At 43.7% G+C, this 19,644-nt stretch overlaps 1 protein-coding gene across 1 annotated transcript in view; it reads right to left on the reverse strand.

The window, feature by feature from the left end:
- LOC138647652 (inter-alpha-trypsin inhibitor heavy chain H3-like) overlaps positions 1-19,144 on the reverse strand; it is an 80,743-nt gene extending 61,599 nt beyond the window's left edge. The window contains exons 1-8 of the mRNA XM_069736818.1: positions 19,009-19,144; positions 14,005-14,022; positions 12,980-13,146; positions 12,330-12,434; positions 8,529-8,691; positions 6,981-7,091; positions 5,128-5,253; positions 1,630-1,746 (exon numbers count right to left, since the gene is read on the reverse strand). Of these exons, the coding sequence (XP_069592919.1) occupies positions 1,630-1,746; positions 5,128-5,253; positions 6,981-7,091; positions 8,529-8,691; positions 12,330-12,434; positions 12,980-13,146; positions 14,005-14,022; positions 19,009-19,101 (900 nt within the window). The 5' untranslated portion in view covers positions 19,102-19,144. The remainder of the gene's footprint in view (positions 1-1,629; positions 1,747-5,127; positions 5,254-6,980; positions 7,092-8,528; positions 8,692-12,329; positions 12,435-12,979; positions 13,147-14,004; positions 14,023-19,008) is intronic.
- Between the last annotated feature and the right edge of the window lie 500 nt (positions 19,145-19,644).

Raw genomic sequence — 19,644 nt, forward strand, 5'->3', positions numbered from 1 at the left:
AATCTGTTATTTGTAGCATATACTTTTTGGGACAGTCACGTAGTGAAATGGAATATGTCACCAAGACTTTACTAAGTAATCTGAGAGCAGCATGATGCAGGGAAATAGACTCCAATTCCAGCAATGTGTCACTTACTGGTCTGCATTATATCATTTTAATAAAATCACAGTTTTATCCTCCTTCTCCTATGGCTGCCTTCCTTTGCTATGGTCCAAGGAAAGTTTCTCATGTAGCCAGGGGGACTCTTGTGACATCATCACTCAAGGCCTTTTAAGGCCAACTCAGACAGCTATGTGTGTCAGAGAATTGAGTAAGCGTTTACTATTAAGTTACTGGGTTCTTCAGTTCGCCTCACCATCCATTTCTCTCAGCTGGCTAATCCTTTCTTCAGCAAACTTGTTTATTTAGCTATTATCTGCATTTACTTCCTGGCCTAGACTTGCAGTTGACTCTCCATCTGCTGCAAGCATAAAGAACTCTTCTTTGGTGCTTTTCATACTGCAAACATTGCTGCAACAGTGTATATCTTCTCTAAAAGTAAGTATTCAGTCTGCCTGTTCATCACTGCTGTTTATGTCCCTACCAAAGACCATCTGTCTGCTGATAGCATACAACTCTGCTTTTAACCATTTGCTTTCTGCAAGTCCTGGACTGACTAAACATTCACAGAGCTCTGTGTTTCCTGGAATTTCCTACTACTCTTATCTGGCTGATGTCCTATCCAATGTGCCATCGCCTTCCGTCCGTTTCTCACCCTGACCTGAAGCTTAGAGAATCCACCCATCAGGTCAGCCCCTAACAGTATGGGCATATTTGCTTCAACTTCAACAAGCTGTGCTCCAGTGTGATCAACACGTAACCTTGGATAGATTTTTATTCCATAGGAGTAAACAGCGTTTAGCAATTGATATAGAAAGTTGTTTAACTTGTCATTATTGCCTTTTCAGTAGCTATCTAAGCACACATAGGACATTTTCTTTTACCATCTAAAATATTCGTTTTGTAACTTTAAGGGTCATCCACACTTCCATATTAAGGATTCATATGAATTCCATTTTTTCACTGTCAATATACTTAAAAGGTTTTGTTCACGCTTCATTTTTTAAAATATTTTGTATTTTTTATATGGATCAGGTTCCAATATACTCTTATGAGTGTGCTTAGCCCAAATAAAACAATTAATTGAGATGAAAAACAGTTGCATAATTTACGTTCGTGTTGTTCCATTTTCTGTGCTGTGTTTTTCTGCAACATTATAAAAACAGTGAGAAAAAAATTGAAATTTCAGAAAATCTGAACAAATATGGAAAAAAAACCAGACCACTCAGAACATAGTATATATCAAATATTAAAACAATATGGAGACAAAATCAGAAGTGATCCATATTAGAAAAATACGCAAGTGTGAATAAGGGCTATTAGTAAAAGGACTCTTGGCAGTACGTTATTTGTAGATATAGTATAATTTGTATAATTTGTGTCCTTTAGGAGCTGGATTTGAAACTTTTTAATATGGTCATAAATATTGTCACTGCTAACAGATGTACAGAGTCAGAAAGTGTAATGCAAAAAATAGAAAGCTATTGCAACACATACACTACAACAAAATTATGTATAAAATATCTTACCTGGTCCATTTTTCTACCCCACATTGATCCACTTCTGTCTATGACATAAATTACATTTTTTGGAACACTAGTCAATTTAGGGGGAGCAAAAAAGTGAACAAAATATCCATTCACAACCTGAAATGCAAACGAAGAAAAAATATTTCTTTTTTTTTACCAAAAGTGAATCTACACTAATAGGCAACCACAAATTGACTTACATTGGTAAGACATACAGTATAAGGCTATGTGCACATGCTAAATAAACACCAAAATGAAAGAATTTTTGATTTGCAGTGTAAAAGTGATTTGCTGATCATATGTAAAGTCTTTTGATTGTCTTTTACCCTCATAAGGTTCCCAAAGATGTAAAGCCATTAAAATACCATATATACTCGAGTATAAGCCGACCCGAGTATAAGCCGACCCCCCTAATTTTGCCACAAAAAACTGGGAAAACTTATTGACTCGAGTATAAGCCTAAGGTGGAAAATGCAGCAGCTACTCGTAAATTTCAAAAATAAAAATAGATGCTCCATACCGTTCATTATTGCCCCATAGATGCTCCATATACAACTGTGCTATATAGAATGCTCTATACCGTTCATTATGGCCCCATAGATGCTCCATATAAAGCTGTGCCACATGTAATGCTCTGCACCGTTCATTATGGCCTCATAGATGCTCCTTATAAAGCTGTGCCATATATATATTGCTCTGCACCGTTGATTATGGCCCCATAGATGCTCCTTATAAAGCTGTGCCCCATATATATTGCTCTGCACCGTTCATTATGGCCCCATAGATGCTGCTTATAAAGCTGTGCCCCATATATATAATGCTGCTGCTGTTGCTGCCATAAAAAAAAAATCACATACTCACCTCTCTTGCTCAGGACGCCAGCGCTTTCAATATTTACCTGCTCCTCGTGCGGCTCCGTCTCCAGCACTGACGCTCAGCAGAGGGCGCGCACTGACTACGTCACCGCGCCCTCTAACCTGAGCGTCACTGCTAGAGGACGCTGCAGACGGAGCCGCACCGGAGCGAGGAGCAGGTAAATATCGCGCAGCGCTGCGCTCCCCGTATACTCACCTGCTCCTGGCGCGGTCCCTGCAGTCCCTGGCTTCCCCGGCGCTGCAGCTTCTTCCTGTAATTGAGCGGTCACAGTTACCGATCATTTACAGCAATGAATATGCGGCTCCTCCTCTATAGGGGTGGAGCCGCCTATTCATTTCTGTAATGAGCGATTCCATGTGACCACTCAGTACAGGAAGAATCTGCAGCGCCAGGGAAGCCAGGGACTGCAGGGACCGCTTCGCAGCAGGTAAGTATATCTACACAGCCCCTGCTCCCCCTCACCTGCCGACCCCCGGGTATATGACCCGAGTATAAGCCGAGAGGGGGACTTTCAGCCCAAAAAAGTGGGCTGAAAATCTTGGCTTATACTCGAGTATATACGGTAAGTGACCTGACAAATGAAGTTGCACTCTATAATGCTCAAGCGTGTAATTTTGAAATATGAATAGCATTACTGCTCTAAATAATAAGAAAAAATGGAGATACTTAGCACATAATTTGGCCAATTCATGCGTGCCCTGCAACCAACGACAAGGCGATCTCCGGTTTGCTGGGAACCTATCTGGAAGTGCCAGTCTTTTGTTATTTTCTTCAAAATGATTATCCGGCTTTAAAAAGTTTACCTGCTAAAATGCTGTTTGCCTGCAGTCACCATTAGGGAAAGTTTGCTTCACAGAGGATTAGACAGCTCTTTTTGTACACTCTACGGTCTTTTTGCTGTGTTTTTTTCCTTGCATTTTTTAAGCTGCGGTGAGTCTTTTTAAACCTACAGCATGTCAATTCTTTCAGTGTTTTGGCTGCATTTTTTACCCATTCTATTGAATGCATTAAAAAAACATCAAAAACATGTGTAATGGATGCAGCATTTTTCATACAGAAAAAACTGCTGCAAAAAAGAGCTGTTTGAACATACCCTAAATCCTAAAGAAGTTTTTCAGCTTTTCAAAAGAACAGTTCATACTGTTATTAACATTGCATTGCATTAAGTTAATAGGTTATTCCCTATCAACTGGATGAGGGCTATCTTATTGCAGGGGCAGACATAAACATAAGAGAGACCCTGTCATGTCCCATGACTTGGGAATAATACAGTAGTGTATTATCTATGTATTGTTGTTGTTACACTGCTATGCAAGCAGGTTTGCCCCTTTTAGAAGTTTGTCCTGTCTCTCTCTCTGTAGTCCAGCTCTGATGAAAGTAAACTCCTCATTTCTTCCTCATGTGTCAGTGTTCATCATCTATCTTCGTCTGAGGTTCATCTCCGGTTCAGAATTGTCTTTTTTGCCTATTGCAGTGGTTGCTCAGTGTCCTCAATGCCCAGAATTTATGCTTCTTGTGGGGGTATTCTCTGTCGTTTCGCCCCGGTCCTAAGAATAGTGGCCCACGCAAAAATCTGCCACATGTTGGATTACTTGCTCCTGTTCTGCTTAGCCTCCTTCCTCAGTGCTACAGCCCCAGTCACTCTGCGTGGGCTAGCTCTGCTGCTGCTGTACTTTCTTCTGTGCTCTGGCCCCCATGGATGCTAGATGCTGGGCCCACACTTCTGCAACATTATGTGGCATGGTGTGGCCCTGAGCTAGATAGCCCTAGTGTGCTACACAAGTGCCCCGGCCCTCACTGACTAAAACCGGGAAGACCTCTCTAACGTATCCCACCGTGCCCCTCCTACAGTTAACTATTTGCTTGCACTATCTATGAGCTATAAACATAAGCATGCCCCCCATCTAGTGGCCATCCGTGATAGTATACTGTCCCGATTCAATACATACAATACGTACAGAAGATGGTAATACATATGAGATGTAGCAGTACCAATATTACAAACAATGGTAATACTTCTTAGTGGTGTAGCAATACTAATAAGTAGACATTCATTACAAACAGATTCATTACAAACAGATTTTCCTCTTCCCCTTACACATCTGCAGTCGAGTTAAGCTATCTGATGAAGTTCCTTCGTGTGACTACTGGTTCTATACAGAGATCCATAGAAATGCTGTCTCAAGAGCAACACACTCGCAGCCCAGTTATGGAGTCAGAATGACCCCTGTGTAAAAATAATATACTGTATAGGCCCTTTGTAGTAGCTCATCTTAATGACAATGTTGCCTGCTTTGAAGGTGGAAATGGGCCCCATTATCTCTATGGCTCCTGTTTGGCTGCACAGGTTGCACCAATGGTATGTCTGCCCTTGACTTACTGTTAAAGGGGGTATGACCATTGGGATACCCACAGACCCACAAGAACAGGCACCTCTGCTAAATTCATTCTCCAGTGGTCTTCCCGAGATAGCCAAGAATCAGTGGGAGTTCCTGTTGTCAGACTCTCAGCAATTAAAAAGTCAACCCCTATCCGATAGATTGGGAACAATATATGCAATTGGTATGACAACTTTTAATAACCCAAGTTTGCCCCGTGTGAATTCGAATTATTACACGTCACCTGTATGTTTCCAGGACTTTCTCTATTAACATCATAGGTCACCGTAAAATCTCCATTCAGTAAAGTGGTTGTACAGTTGGCACATGATCGCTGCTGGTCTATGGTGGGTTTAAAAGAGACATGACCCTGAAGACACCAAAGACATAAAGCCAAATTATATTTATGTGACTATATAATAACACATATGATGAGCTCAATGATGATCTCACTTTACGATACGATACGATACACTTTATTGATCCCGTGGGAAATTATAGTATCACAGCAGCACAACTTAAATCATAAAAATCATAAAAGAATTACATAGTTGACATGACAGTGGAGTTGACAGAAGAACATTATACTTTATACAGTATCTTCCCAGATGCAGTGAACCTGAACACCCAACACATGGACTTCTAGTTATAGATCATGCTATTCTCTAAGCTTTATAACAAAATCAAGCATCTATACTTATGCAGCGCCCCAGAGATCTGGTTGTTGCAGTATGACACTCTGCCACTAAGGGGAGTGATGGTACGTCTGATGGCACTGAAGGAATTCTCCTGACCAGGTATCACCAGCACACATTACACTTCACACTCCGGCCACTAGGGGGAGCAAAAGGCTTTATTTATTGGGCCCCTCCTCACACTGGTAAAACTAGGGGTTGGATAGAAAGTTAGTCAGAAGCTGACTGGGTTGGATTCAGGCAACATCCCGTGGCAGGGGGTGTTGCAGGGAGAAGACACAGGGGGGTCCCTGTCAGGCGTGGGAACCTGGCAGGTGCCTAGCGAACAGAACAGAACGTTACGGAACCGCGCCTGCACTACCTTGCGGCGGTATCCTAAGAAAGAGACAAGAAAGGAAGGATATTGTGGAACAGTGTAAACGAGATCTAGCAAAAAGGAGTACCAGTAGGAGTCGTGCCGTGAGACCGAGGCAACATCCTACTGAGGCGCGTAGCCGGTGGCCGGAACACCGCGGGAGTAACTGACTTCAGGCCTTACTTCAAACTCCGCAGGACAGTTAATTATAGGTTGGCTGTCTACCTTAAATTTCCTAAGAAGACATAGGGGGCAACATTGGGAGAGGGGCGTCTCTAGGGTCCCGGAAGACCTCCAAGCCTTCCCGTCATACGGGTGCGTCCTAGCCATAACATATCTGGGGGACGAGAAACTAGCAATATCTGGAACTAAAGAGAGAGCTGTAGAGAACGAACGAACGAGAACAGCAGTTGTGAGGACTATTCCGAATGCTCAGCAGGGTAGGACTACAACACACAGGCGCTAGTGGTGGGCAACGATTTCCATCTGTGAGGGAAGCTCTGGAAGTGCCCATCAGACCGGCCGGTCTCTGATAGCCCTGTTAAACGTGCTCTGGATTGAGGATCCTGAAGTCTACAGTAAAGAGGTAAAGAGACTGCAACCTTGTGTCCTCGTTATTGCCTGCACCTGACACCATTACCATCCACCTTACTGGGAAGCCCTGGGGACACACTACACCTGTGGGAAGGTATACCATCGAGCTGCCATTCCATCACCCCAGCGGACCCCTCAGCAGCGTCGGTCACCCTGACCGAACATCACAGGTGGCGTCACGAACCCCTGACAGACTGCACCACCTTTATTGGACGCCCCTTAGCAGGGTCGCGGACCGGGTCTAGCCACTGTGACAGCCTCGGAACCGAACCAGAGAGGCCCGGTACCGAAAACGCGTGGCCCTGTGTCTGGGGGCGATCCACTTACACTATATGCCGACATATATAAACATACACAATATATTATCCTAGCAGGCTCAATACTGTACATGTGAGATTCGCATCTATCCATACTTGCATTTCACAACTTTTGTAGTTAGGTAAAAATGTTTACCTTTTCTCCAGAGAAAGATTTTTCAATCGCAGGTTGCAGATTATTTGTTAGAAAAGATGCTTGGGCATCTAGAAAGCTGATACCTTGAGGTTCGTGTATGTTTACTTCAATCTGAAATACAAAGAATAAAAAATTACTGATTAACGTATATTTGTTTGAACTTGGTTCCATCGCAGCCACAAAGCTTTGGTATGTGCACACATTTAGCATCTACAGCAGATTTTTCTGCTGCCAAAAGCAAAGTGTTGGATGGTAAAACGCTGCATTAAATATGCACAATTGCTAATTTATGCCACATCTTAGAACTGCTTTAAGATTTGGAAACCTTAAAATGGTTAGAACTAGCGACATGCTCATTCTTCTATAACCATGTCAAGCCCCAAGCCTGTTTTCACCTTCAGGACAGATTTTACTATTCTGATCAGTGTCACTTTATGTGTTAATAACTCTGGAATGTTTATTAGTGATTCTGAGACTGTTTTTTCGTATTATATTGTACTTCATGATAGTGGTAATATTTCTTTGTAAAAAAAAAAGGAAATTTGGCAAGGAAACGCAAGTTATGTCAAACATTTTGAAAATTTTGCAATTTTCAAACTTTTAATTTTTATGCCCTTAAATCAGAGTTATGTCACACAAAATAGTTAATACATAACATTTCCCACATGTCTATTTTATTTCGGCACAATTTTTACAACATAATTCCTTTTTGTTAGGATGTCATAAGGGTGAAAATTTGGCCAGTGATTTCTCATTTTTTCAACAAAATTGACAAAAAATTTTTTTAGTGATCACATCACATTTAAAGTGACATTGAGGGGCCTATATGACAGAAAATACCCCAAACTGACACCATTCTAATAACTGCACCCCTTTAGGTGCCCAAGACCACATTCAAGTACTTTATTAAACCCTTCAGGTGCTTCACAGGAATTTTTGTAACGTGAAAGGTAAAAATGAACATCTAACTTTTTTCACAAAAATTTTAATTTAGACAAAAAAAAAAATTTTTCACAAGGGTAACAGGAAAAAATGGAACCCAAAATCTGTTCACAATTTCTCCTAGGAGAATTGTGGACTTCCACAAGTCTGGTTCATCCTTGGGTACAATTTGAAGATATACGTACGTATAAAAAAAAACATTTCAGCTCACCCGTTATGAATCAAATCACTGTGGTCAAGGAAAGATCCGAGCTCGGAAATAGCGTCACTACCAGGACGCTGAAAACTTAAAAAATTATGGAAATCCGGCTCCAGGAATTAAAATAGCTAAAAATGTATTTAAACATTTTAAAAATTGGACAAGTGCTTATAGATGACCACACACAGGGGCCCAAGAGGTGAGGGGGCCCCGATCACCTCCAAATAAGCTAGCAGCTTCTCTCATAGTCAGGACTATTGTAAAGCAAAGGTCCCATACACTGTTATATACAGGGGGCCCTTTTCTATCAGTGTCCACCACTGATTTACAGTGGTTGGTCGTAAGCTAGTTAAAAAATATACAGTATATATATATTTAATGTTAAAATGTCACTGCAGGAACTGTACCTCGTATTTTCTGATAAGAGTTTTTGGTTGAACTTTGATGAACATTTCATATTTTCCAAGGTGACGTTTCAGCATTTCTTCATAGACCAACTCAAATGTTACTTTACTTTCTGGAGCCACATTAACTGACACAGTAAATTTCTCAGTCTTCCTGCCAGAGGCCCTGTAAAACGAGCGATCATTACTTTATATCAGTACAACAGGTACAGTATATGGAACATTACATGTAGTATACTGTAGTTTCCAATACATTCTTTCAAAATAACATGGAAATTTGTGTAAAATTGCTCTTTACTGTAAATACATTTCAGGTATTTGCATTAAAGAAAACAAGAAAACTTATTAAAATATTAAACACAAAACTTTTTGATGGTCCACCCATGGTGTTGTGTGCAGGGGCGGATTATCAGAGGGTCAATATGGGCGGTAGCCCAGGGCCCAGTGGTGTGGGGGGGCCCTGGGCTACCGCACAGATTGACCCTCTGCTAATCGTCTGTGAATGCCCGCCGGACAGTAGCATAAAAAGAGCATTAAAAGAGCACGCCGATATAGGTAAGCTCCACTGTAGTGCAGAGAGACGTGATTGATCTCCCTGCACTACAGCTGTCTGTTCTATAGACCGGGACGCTGAATGCCGGCCCGGAACTGTACCTGAGCTGCAGGGGTCCAACTGCAGACACGCCCACATTGCACGCTGTGGCTACTTTCACACTAGCGTCGGAATCTCCCCGTCGCAATGCGTCGGGGAGAGATTCCGACGCTAGCGTTTGCTGCATTGTACAATGGGTGCAGCGGATGCATTTTTCCGGCGCATCCGCTGCCCCATTGTAAGGTGCGGGGAGGTGGGGGCGGAGTTCCGGCTGCGCATGCGCGGTCGGGAAAAGCGGTCCGTCAGGAGCAAAAAACGTCACATGTAGCGTTTTTTGCTCCCGACGGTCCGCCAAAGCACGACGCATCCGTCGCTCGACGGATGCAACGTGTGGCAATCCGTCGCAAATGCGTCGTCAATACAAGTCTATGGGGAAAAAACGCAAGCTGCAAGCACTTTTGCAGGATGCGTTTTTTCTGCAAAACGACGCATTGTGACGGATTGCAGAAAACGCTAGTGTGAAAGTAGCCTGTGTCTGCAGGAGAGACCTCACAGAGCAGGGCACCGACTTCTTCCTGCTCAGAGGAGCAGGAGAAAGTCAGGACGCTGCTTCTTCCCTCCCTGAGCCCTGCATACAGGAGCAGGACAGGAGATAGGACGACGTAGGAGCTCAGGCTGCGGGGGCTGGAGGTGACTGCACTGTGCAGTGAGGAGGAGGCAGGACATTGTTCCCCTCCTGACAAGTCCCTGAAGGTTCTTGCATCCGTTTTGCTCTGTCTCTGTCAGTCTCTTTCAATCTCCCTCGCTCTCTGTCTGACTCAATCTCGCTCTCTGTCTGGCTCGCTCTGTCTGTCTCGCTTACTCTCTGTCTCGCTTTGTCTGTCTCGCTTACTCTCTGTCTCGCGCTCTCTCGCTCTCTGTCTCGCTCTCTGTCTCGCTCTCGCGCTCTGTCTCGCTCTGTGTCTCGCTCTCGCGCTCTGTCTCGCTCTCGCGCTCTGTCTCGCTCTCGTGCTCTGTCTCACGCTCTGTCTCGCTCTCTGTCTCGCTCTCTGTGTCGCTCTCTGTCTCGCTCTCTGTCTTGCTCTCGCTCTCTGTCTCGCTCTCTGTCTCGCTCTCACGCTCTGTCTCACTCTCTGTCTCGCGCTCTGTCTCGCTCTCGCGCTCTGTCTCACTCTCGCACTCTGTCTCGTTCTCGCGCTCTGTCTCGCTCTCTGTCTCGCTCTCTGTCTCGCGCTCTGTCTCGCTCTCGCGCTCTGTCTCGCTCTCGCGCTCTGTCTCACTCTCTGTCTCGCTCTCGCGCTCGCTCTCTATCTCGCTCTCTGTCTCGCTCTCGCTCTCTGTCTCGCTCTCGCGCTCACTCTCACTCTCTGTCTCGCGCTCTGTCTCGCTCTCGCGCTCTGTCTCGCTCTCGCGCTCTGTCTCGCTCTCGCGCTCTGTCTCGCTCTTTGTCTTGCTGGAGGACACACTGGGGCAGATTGCTGGAGACACTGGGGCAATGCTGGAGACACTGGGGCAGATTGCTGGACACACTGGGGCAATGCTGGAGGACACACTGGGGCAATGCTGGAGGACACACTGGGGCAGATTGCTGGACACACTGGGGCAATGCTGGACACACTGGGGCAGATTGCTGGAGACACTGGGGCAATGCTGGAGACACTGGAGCAATGCTGGAGACACTGGGGCAGATTGCTGGACACACTGGTGGTAATATGCTGGACACACTGTCTGGGGGCAATGCTGGACACACTGGGGCAGATTGCTGGACACACTGGGGCAGATTGCTGGTCACACTGGGGCAGATTGCTGGACACACTGGGGCAGATTGCTGGACACACTGGGGCAGATTGCTGGACACACTGGGGCAGATTGCTGGACACACTGGGGCAATGCTGGAGGACACACTGGGGCAGATTGCTGGAGACACTGGGGCAATGCTGGAGACACTGGAGCAATGCTGGAGACACTGGGGCAGATTGCTGGACACACTGGTGGTAATATGCTGGACACACTGGGGCAGATTGCTGGACACACTGTCTGGGGGCAATGCTGGACACACTGGGGCAATATGCTGGACACACTGGGGCAATATGCTGGACACACTGGGGCAGATTGCTGGACACACTGGGGGCAATATGCTGGAGTCAGACACTGGGGCAGATTGCTGGAGACACTGTCTGGGGCAATGCTGGACACACTGGGGCAGATTGCTGGACACTGCAGCAATATGCTGGACATACTGGGGCAGATTGCTGGACACACTGGGGGTAATATGCTGGACACACTTGGGGGTAATATGCTGGACACACTGGGGCAGATTGCTGGACACACTGGGGGCAGGACTGGAGGCATGGGCAGAAGGTAGATACGGGCCATGATTGGAGACACGGGGCAGAATGAAAGACATGGGGCAGGATTGGATCATGGGGCAGGATGGATACGATGGAGACAGATGGGGCAGGATGGGGAAATCATATGGTGACGTCACTGGTGAGTCAGTGTTACCTATACACTGACACTATACACTGTATACTGTATACAGAGGTCCTGTGTACAATGTCACCAGTGATCACTGTATTACCTATACATTATATACAGAGCTCCTGTGTATAATACCACCAGTGATCTCTGTATTACCTCTACACAGACACTGCATACTAAGTACAGATCTCCTGTGAATACTGGCACTTATGGTGATAGTATTGTGTTTTGGTTTTTTTTATTACTGATCAGTATTGTAGTATTGAGTCACTATGTGGTGGTAATATGTGGTCTGGAAATGGTGTTGTGGTATTTGTCCCTTGTATGTGCTATTTGGTCACCAAGTGGTGGTAATATGTGGTCTTGACATGGTGTTGCGGTATTTGTTCCTTGTATGTGATATTATTCGATCACTGTGGTTGTAATTTGTGGTCTGGTCATGGTGCGGTGGTATTTGCTCCTTGTATGTGATATTATTGGTCAAAATATACCTAAATTGTATTGCAGATTTTAACAAATATTTAATAGGTTACAGTAGAGTAGGGCCCGACAATTTTTCTGGAATAATCTGGTTCGGGTATATCATGACCCCCGTTACATGACCGGGGGGGCCCACAGTGTCTGAACAGCCCGGGGCCCTGGCTACCCTTAATCCACCCCTGGTTGTGTGATCCTTATTTTGAACCATCAATCTTTGCTTTACTCTTGACACAATGATGATTAGCATTTACCTGACAAGTCCGGCTGTTTGGCCCCTGGATACAGCTTTATCATACTGTTTTTTAGCGGCTTCCTTTTCTTTAATTTCTCCTGGATAGGTTACTCCATCAATTATCCTGTAATACCCAATTCCAATTAGTATCTACATAATTGGGTTGCTGATTATTAGATAAAGTCTGCAACTTTTAAACTAATTCCTAATAACACGGTCTCCTAAAGGGACTCTTATAAAAGAGATTGACTCAACGTGCCAAATCAATGGGGATCAGATTGCGATCATCAACACCTATCAATGTCAAGCACAAAGCAAGCAGATTCCTACTTTCTATTTTCAGCAAAGACACAACCATTTTTTTTTTTTCAAAAAAGAGACCCCAAGAATAAAGAAGTGAATTATCAGAAACATATTGGTAGCATCACCAAGTGGCCAACCATATGTGTTCTGGAAGTTTCAATTTCCAGGCAAGAATAAGAAGAACAAGAAAAATAACAAGAAGAAAAGTGAGAACAAGAAGAAGAACAAGAAGAAGAACGAGAACAAGAAGAGCAACAAAAAGAAGACATCTGCTTGACACCTAATTATTGACATTTGACTACCCTAAATAAATTGTACAATTTGACATATTTGTAGGAAATAAAAACATGAAAATGTTGCACTTACATGCTGAAATTTGTAATAAAGGCTGTTTTGGGCAGATCCACATTAAACATGGCCTCTTTTGATGTGTCAGCTCGATTGACTGCTCTGCTTGTGATGACATTATGGGCAAAACGAGATGTCACCTGACTGCTGATAATTATACTGTAGACTTCTATATCATTCACCGACTGCAGAACACAAAATGTATGGATGTGCCTGTTATTATTGTATCCATAAATAATTGTATAGTACTTTCTGACTTATTTAATCTGTTGCTAAAAGGCCTCATTCAGACGTTCGTGTTTTATTCGTGATTTTTACGGATAGAACGCATACACATACCCATTATATTCTAGGGGCTGTTCACATGTCTGTTTTTTTCAGGCATAACAGATCAAAATTACCAATAGAAGTCTATGAGTACGTGAAAATCACAAACAGCAGACAGATGGCTTCAGTATACAGTCTGTGTGCTGTTTACTAAAATCATTGCTTTTTTTTCCATACGTGAAGATCACTGATGGTAAAAACTGACACATGAGCCAAACACTGATGAAACTTGGATCCAAAACACTGATGAGACTCATACTGTTTTTTGAATACAGTGGGGAAAAATGTATTTAGTCACCAACCAATTGTGCAAGTTCTCAAACATGAAAAGGTGAGAGAGGCCTGTAATTGACATCATGGGTAGATCACAACTATGAGAGTCAAAATGAGAAAACAAATCAAGATTTATTTTGCAAAATATGGTGGAAAATAAGTATTTGGTCACCTAAAAACATGCAAGATTTCTGGCTCTCACAGACCTGTAACTTGTTAAAAAACAAACATCTGAATGAGCCCTAAGAAGGTAAATTGTATCCTTCTGCGCACCATATAGAATGCTCAGGAAAAAATATTTCTTGGTTGTCAACACACCAAACATTATTTTTAGTACAAATTGCATAAAGCAAATTACCAGTTTCCAGACCTCTTTATAGATGTTGTACACAAAGAAAGTAGTATTGGAAATTCTGCATGTCTGATTTGTTGAAACATCTTACCTTTCCAATGCTTCTTTTCTGTAAAACAAAAAAAGAATAACAAAAAATTAAACTGTGCAAAATACTTTTCATTTAGGGGTGCAAATCAGTTGTAAAGATTTGTAGACCATCATCATTTCCAAACTGAAGCATTTAAAATATGAACACTTTTCACTGCCACAATGCACATTTGCAAGATACTTATTATTATTATTATTATTATTTATTATTATAGCGCCGTTTATTCCATGGCGCTTTACATGTGAGGAGGGGTATACATAATAAAAACAAGTACAATCTTGAAAAATACAAGTCACGACTGGTACAGGAGGAGAGAGGACCCTGCCCGCGATGACTCACAATATACAAGGGTTGGGTGACGATACAGTAGGTGAGGGTAGAGCTGGTCGTGCAGCGGTTTGGTCGATCGGTGGTTACTGCAGGTTGTAAGCTTGTCGGAAGAGGTGGGTCTTCAGGTTTTTTTTGAAGGTTTCGATGGTAGGCGAGAGTCTAATGTGTTGTGGTAGAGAGTTCCAGAGTAGGGGTGATGTGCAAGAGAAATCTTGTATACGATTGTGGGAAGAGGAGATAAGAGGGGAGTAGAGAAGGAGATCTTGTGATCTTGCGTGCAGGAAAGTACCGGGAGACAAGGTCACAGATGTATGGAGGAGACAGGTTGTGGATGGCTTTGTATGTCATGGTTAGGGTTTTGTACTGGAGTCTCTGGGTAATGGGGAGCCAGTGAAGGGATTGACAGAGGGGAGAGGCCGGGGAATAGCGGGGGACAGGTGGATTAGTCGGGCATTAGAGTTTAGAATAGATTGGAGGGGTGCGAGAGGGGAGGCCACAGAGCAAGAAGTTACAGTAGTCGAGGTGGGAGATGATGAGGGCATGGACTAGGGTTTTTGCAGATTCTTGGTTAAGGAATGCACGGATCCCTGAAATATATTTGAGTTGTAGGGGGCAGGAAGTGGAAAGGTCTTGGATATGTGGTTTGAAGGAGAGATCAGTGTCAATGATTACCCCAAGACAGCAAGCTTGTGGGGCTGGGGAGAGTGGGCAGCTGTTTACTGTAATGGATAGGTTCGTTGGGGGGTCGCATGAGATGGGGGAAAGACGATGAATTCTGTTTTGTCCATGTTAAGTTTTAGAAATCTAGCGGAGAAGGATGAAATAGTGGACAGACATTGAGGGATCCTGGTTAGTAGGGTGGGGAAATCTGATCCAGAGATGTAAATCTGTGTGTCGTCAGCATAGAGATGATACTGAAAGCCGTGAGATTCTATGAGCTGTCCCAGGCCAAAGGTGTAGATGGAGAAGAGCAGGGGCCCTAGAACTGAACCTTGCGGGACGCTTACAGATAGGGGGCGAGGTGAGGAGGTGGTGTGTGAGTGGGAGATGCTGAATGTCTGGTCAGTTAGGTATGATGAGATCCAGGATAGGGCCAAGTCTGTGATGCCAAGGGATGAGATGGTCCGCAGCAACAGGGAATTGTCCACTGTATCAAAGGCAGAGGACAGGAGGAGGAGGATAGAGTAGTGTTGCTTGCTCTTGGCGGTTAATAGGTCATTGGTGACCTTAGTTAAGGCAGTTTCAGTGGAGTGGTGTGACCTGAAGCCTGATTGTAAGCGGTCGAAGAGGGAGCAGGAAGATAGATGGGAGGACAGTTCAAGATGGACGTGTTGTTCCAGTTGTTTTGAGGCATAGGGGAGAAGTGATATAGGGTGATAGCTAGATACAGAGGATGGGTCAAGAGATGGCTTTTTGAAGATAGGTGTGATTGAGGCATGTTTAAAGCTTGAGGGCAACACACCAGTTGTTAGTGATAGGTTGAAGAGATGGGTTAGGGTTGGGATGAAGACTGTGGCGAGGTTTGGGATGAAGTGGGATGAAATCGGGTCAAGTGCACAGGTGGTGAGATGCGATCTTGAGAGTAGAGTGGAGAGTCGATCTTCTGTAATGGTGGAGAAATTGGTTTTGGAGGTGGAGGGCTGGGTAGTTGGAAGGGCTTTGGGGGTTGTCAATTAAAACTATCTCTGATGTTCTCAATCTTCTGCTTGAAAAATGAGGCAAAGTCTTCAGCTGAGATGATTGGGGAGGGAGGAGGTCCTGGGGGACGGAGGAGAGAATTTAAGGTGTTGAATTACTGTTTAGGGTTGTGAGACAGGGAGGATATGAGAGATGAGAAGTAGGTTTGTTTTGCTGCGGTGAGTGTGGTCTTGAAAGCAGTGAGGGACTGTTTGAATGCGATGAAGTGCTTGTTGGAGTGGAATCTTTTCTATCTGCACTCAGCAGCCCTGGAAGCTCGTCTCAGTTCTTTGGTCAGGCTGGTGTGCCAGGGCTGTCTGTTGATTTTGCGAGCTTTGGTATGTGTGAGAGGGGCAAGAGATTCCAAAACTACAGCTATTGTGGTGTTGTATAGAGCGGCAGCGTCATCCGCATTGTGTAGGGAACTTATGTCTGTGAGATGGAGGAGGGATTCAGAGAGTGAGTGTAGATTGAGGTGTTTAAGATTTCTGCAAGGGTGTGCAAGTTTGTGGGGTGGGGATTGTAGACAGGGAGTGGAGAGGGAAGAGAATGCAAGTAGATTGTGGTCAGAAAGAGGAAGAGGTGAGTTAGAGAGGTTAGATAGGGAGCAGAGGCGGGTGAAGATGAGGTCCAGTGTGTGACCATCTTTGTGAGTGGCTGCAGAAGACCATTGAGTGAGGCCAAAGGAGGAAGTGAGAGATAGAAGTTTAGTGGCAGCTGAGAGGGAAGTGTCAATGTTGAAGTCGCGCATGATGATAGTGGGGATGTCCGCAGAAAGGAAATGAAGTAGCCAGGTGGTGAAGCGGTCAAAGAAGGTGGTGGCTGGCCCTGGGGGGCGGTAAATGACAGCCAGTTGGAGGTTAGAGGGGGAGTAGATGCGCACAGAGTGTACCTCAAAGGAAGGGAGGGTGGAAGTGGGATTGGGGTGAAGGAGCAGTTATCTGACAGGAGAAAACCAACTCCTCCACCATGCTCGCTGCTGGGGAGGGGTGTGTGAGAAAGGTGGAAGCCACCATAAGAAAGTGCAGCAGGAGACGCTGTGTCAGAAGGGGTGAGCCAGGTTTCGATGATGGCGAGGAAGGAAAGTTTGTTAGTAATAAAAAGATCATGAATGTAGGAAGGTTTGCTGCAGACAGAACGAACGTTCCATAGAGCTCCTGTTAGTGGGACTGGGGAAGTGGGGGCTGGGCGAATGGGTATAAGATTAGAGAGGTTACAGAAATTTGTGATAGAGCGTGGATGGGAGGAATAACTGACTGTGGGGATGTGGTGAGGAAGACCAGGATTTGGAGAGATATCACCAGCAGTGAGAAGGATCAGAGAAAGTGTTAGCAGGTGGGAGCAGGAGAGGGTGTGAGGTGGCTGTCTGTGCTTGGAGACAGAGGATTGTATGTTGAGGAACAGTTCTGAGGAGGAGGTGAGATGGATGGGGAGGATTGAGGAAGAGATGAACAGTTCCTTACTAGGTATAGGGATTAGGGGAGTAAGCAGAAAGTGAAGGATTATAGGGGTGAAGGTGAAAAACAACAGAAACATTGTTTACAGTGATTGGCCAGTTACCTTCAGTTCCCTTCTGGTTCAATTCTGGTTTTAATTCTACATTAATCTTCACACTTCTAGGACACACTTATAGGAATCACACTGCAGACTAAAGTAATTGCAGACTTGTGCTATGCAATATATGTACAAGTGCATTCAGGTGTGAAGCAGAGAGGAGTGGTCTCTGTTCAGCTTGGTCAGAGAATTAAGAGTGGAACAGATGCATATAATCAAGCCAAGGTCATAAATAACACGGGTGGAGGGGGGGATGGGTAAAGCTGGGGTTAGTTGAAAGACATACCAAGTGGAAGCTAGGAGTAGAGGTAAGTCTGTGTGGAAAGATGGATGATGTACTATATGCACTTCATAGACAGACAAGGCAGGAGAGCAGGCTGGATTAATTAATGTTTAGATATAACAAGCTAATACATTGCAAAAGATAAATTCCTGGCAAAGGGGTGAAAAAAAGGAAAGAGATGAAAGGATTGAGAACCTTTCTTCAGGTCAAATGTGTCCAGTTTTTGTTCTTATTTAATTTTTGTTGCTTCCCTGGCTTTTTTTTATTTTCTCTTTTTTCAAAATCCGCTATATGGTTTCAAAGATATGGACATTTCTATTTACTGTTAAATGTTAAATTTGTATGGCCGCTGTGAAAACGCACTAAAAACCTTTGTAATCTACCTTTGTAATCTCGTATATATGACTGCATCAATCAACTTTTGTTAAAGCCAAATACTAGGAAGTATGAAAAACAAAACAGCTTAATTTAAAACAAGACATAGCAAAAAGAGGTAAGAATGCAGTATCAATAAAGCAATATAAATGTAAAAAAATCCCTGAAAAAACCCAATGAAAAAAACAAGTAACCTAATTTACCTAATAGGTGCAAAAATGCTACAAAAAATTTGAAACATCAAATATTTGAATACAACATAAAAACTTCATACTATCTGTGAAACACAGTGGTCGTAATATAATGGCTTGGGCCTGTTTGGCTGTATCTGGGACAAGTTGGATGCCATCAGTGATTCAATTAATTCTGAATTATTGCAACAAATTCTAAAATATAATGTGAGGACAGCTGTCCATGAGCTGACTCTCAAGGGGACGTAGTTCATACGGTAAGACAATGACTCAAAGCACACAAATCGTTCTAGAAAAGAGTGGTTAAACAAGAAGAAAAGTGAAGTTTTGGAATAGCCAAGTCATAGTCCTGACTTTATTCCTATAGAAATGTTGTGGAAGGACCTGATACATGCAGTTCATGGAAAAAGACCCACCAGCAGAACACAGTTGAAGCTGTTTTGTAGGGAGGAATAGGCTAAAATTCCTCCAAGTCAATGTGCCGGAAAGGAATTAGCCTAATGGTCAATATATAATAGTATTTCCTTAAATTAACCTAATTGACATAAGAAAGCAAGTTACCAATCAATTATAAAGCACATTATATATACAAACCTGTATATTTCTTATGCCTTCAATCACAAAGTCACTGTTTATTGGAGATAAAGCGTAAAAGAGCAAAGTAAAACTCAGCAGAAGGCGACCCATTTTGCAATTGAATTTTGTCTTATGGAAAGCAACCTTTTATTATACTGACTGAGAAAACATGTTAATAAGTAACAGCAAGGTAAATTCAGGACTTTACCATCCTGTCAAATATACACAGAGGTATCGATCTGTTTCTAACAGTATACAGTATGTTTAGGAGAATATTAAAAATGGTAGGAGTGGAACATGAAATTGGAAAATACAAAGAGTAGTTTACCAGACACTAAACAAGGGTGTGAACAAAGTCATCCTAGTAAATGGAAAAGTGAAGTACATAGAATTAGTGATGGGCGAGAATGCTCGGGACTGCTCAGTGCTCAATCAAGCATCATTGTGCTTGAGAAGCTAGGCACTCGATCGAGTATCCGGGTACTCTCTTGCCATGCTCGATTCCTCATCCCTCATGTTCGGCACCTGGTCTTCTGCCACTAAGCATGTGGGGATTGCCTGTCAATCAGGATAATGCCGTAGCCATGTTGGCTACTGGAACTATTGTGATTGAACAGCCGCATAGCTGTAGCCAGTTGCACAGCTATATAAGAC

This window comes from Ranitomeya imitator, chromosome 8 (genome assembly GCF_032444005.1).
Source record: "Ranitomeya imitator isolate aRanImi1 chromosome 8, aRanImi1.pri, whole genome shotgun sequence".
Classification (NCBI taxonomy): Eukaryota; Metazoa; Chordata; class Amphibia; order Anura; family Dendrobatidae; genus Ranitomeya; species Ranitomeya imitator.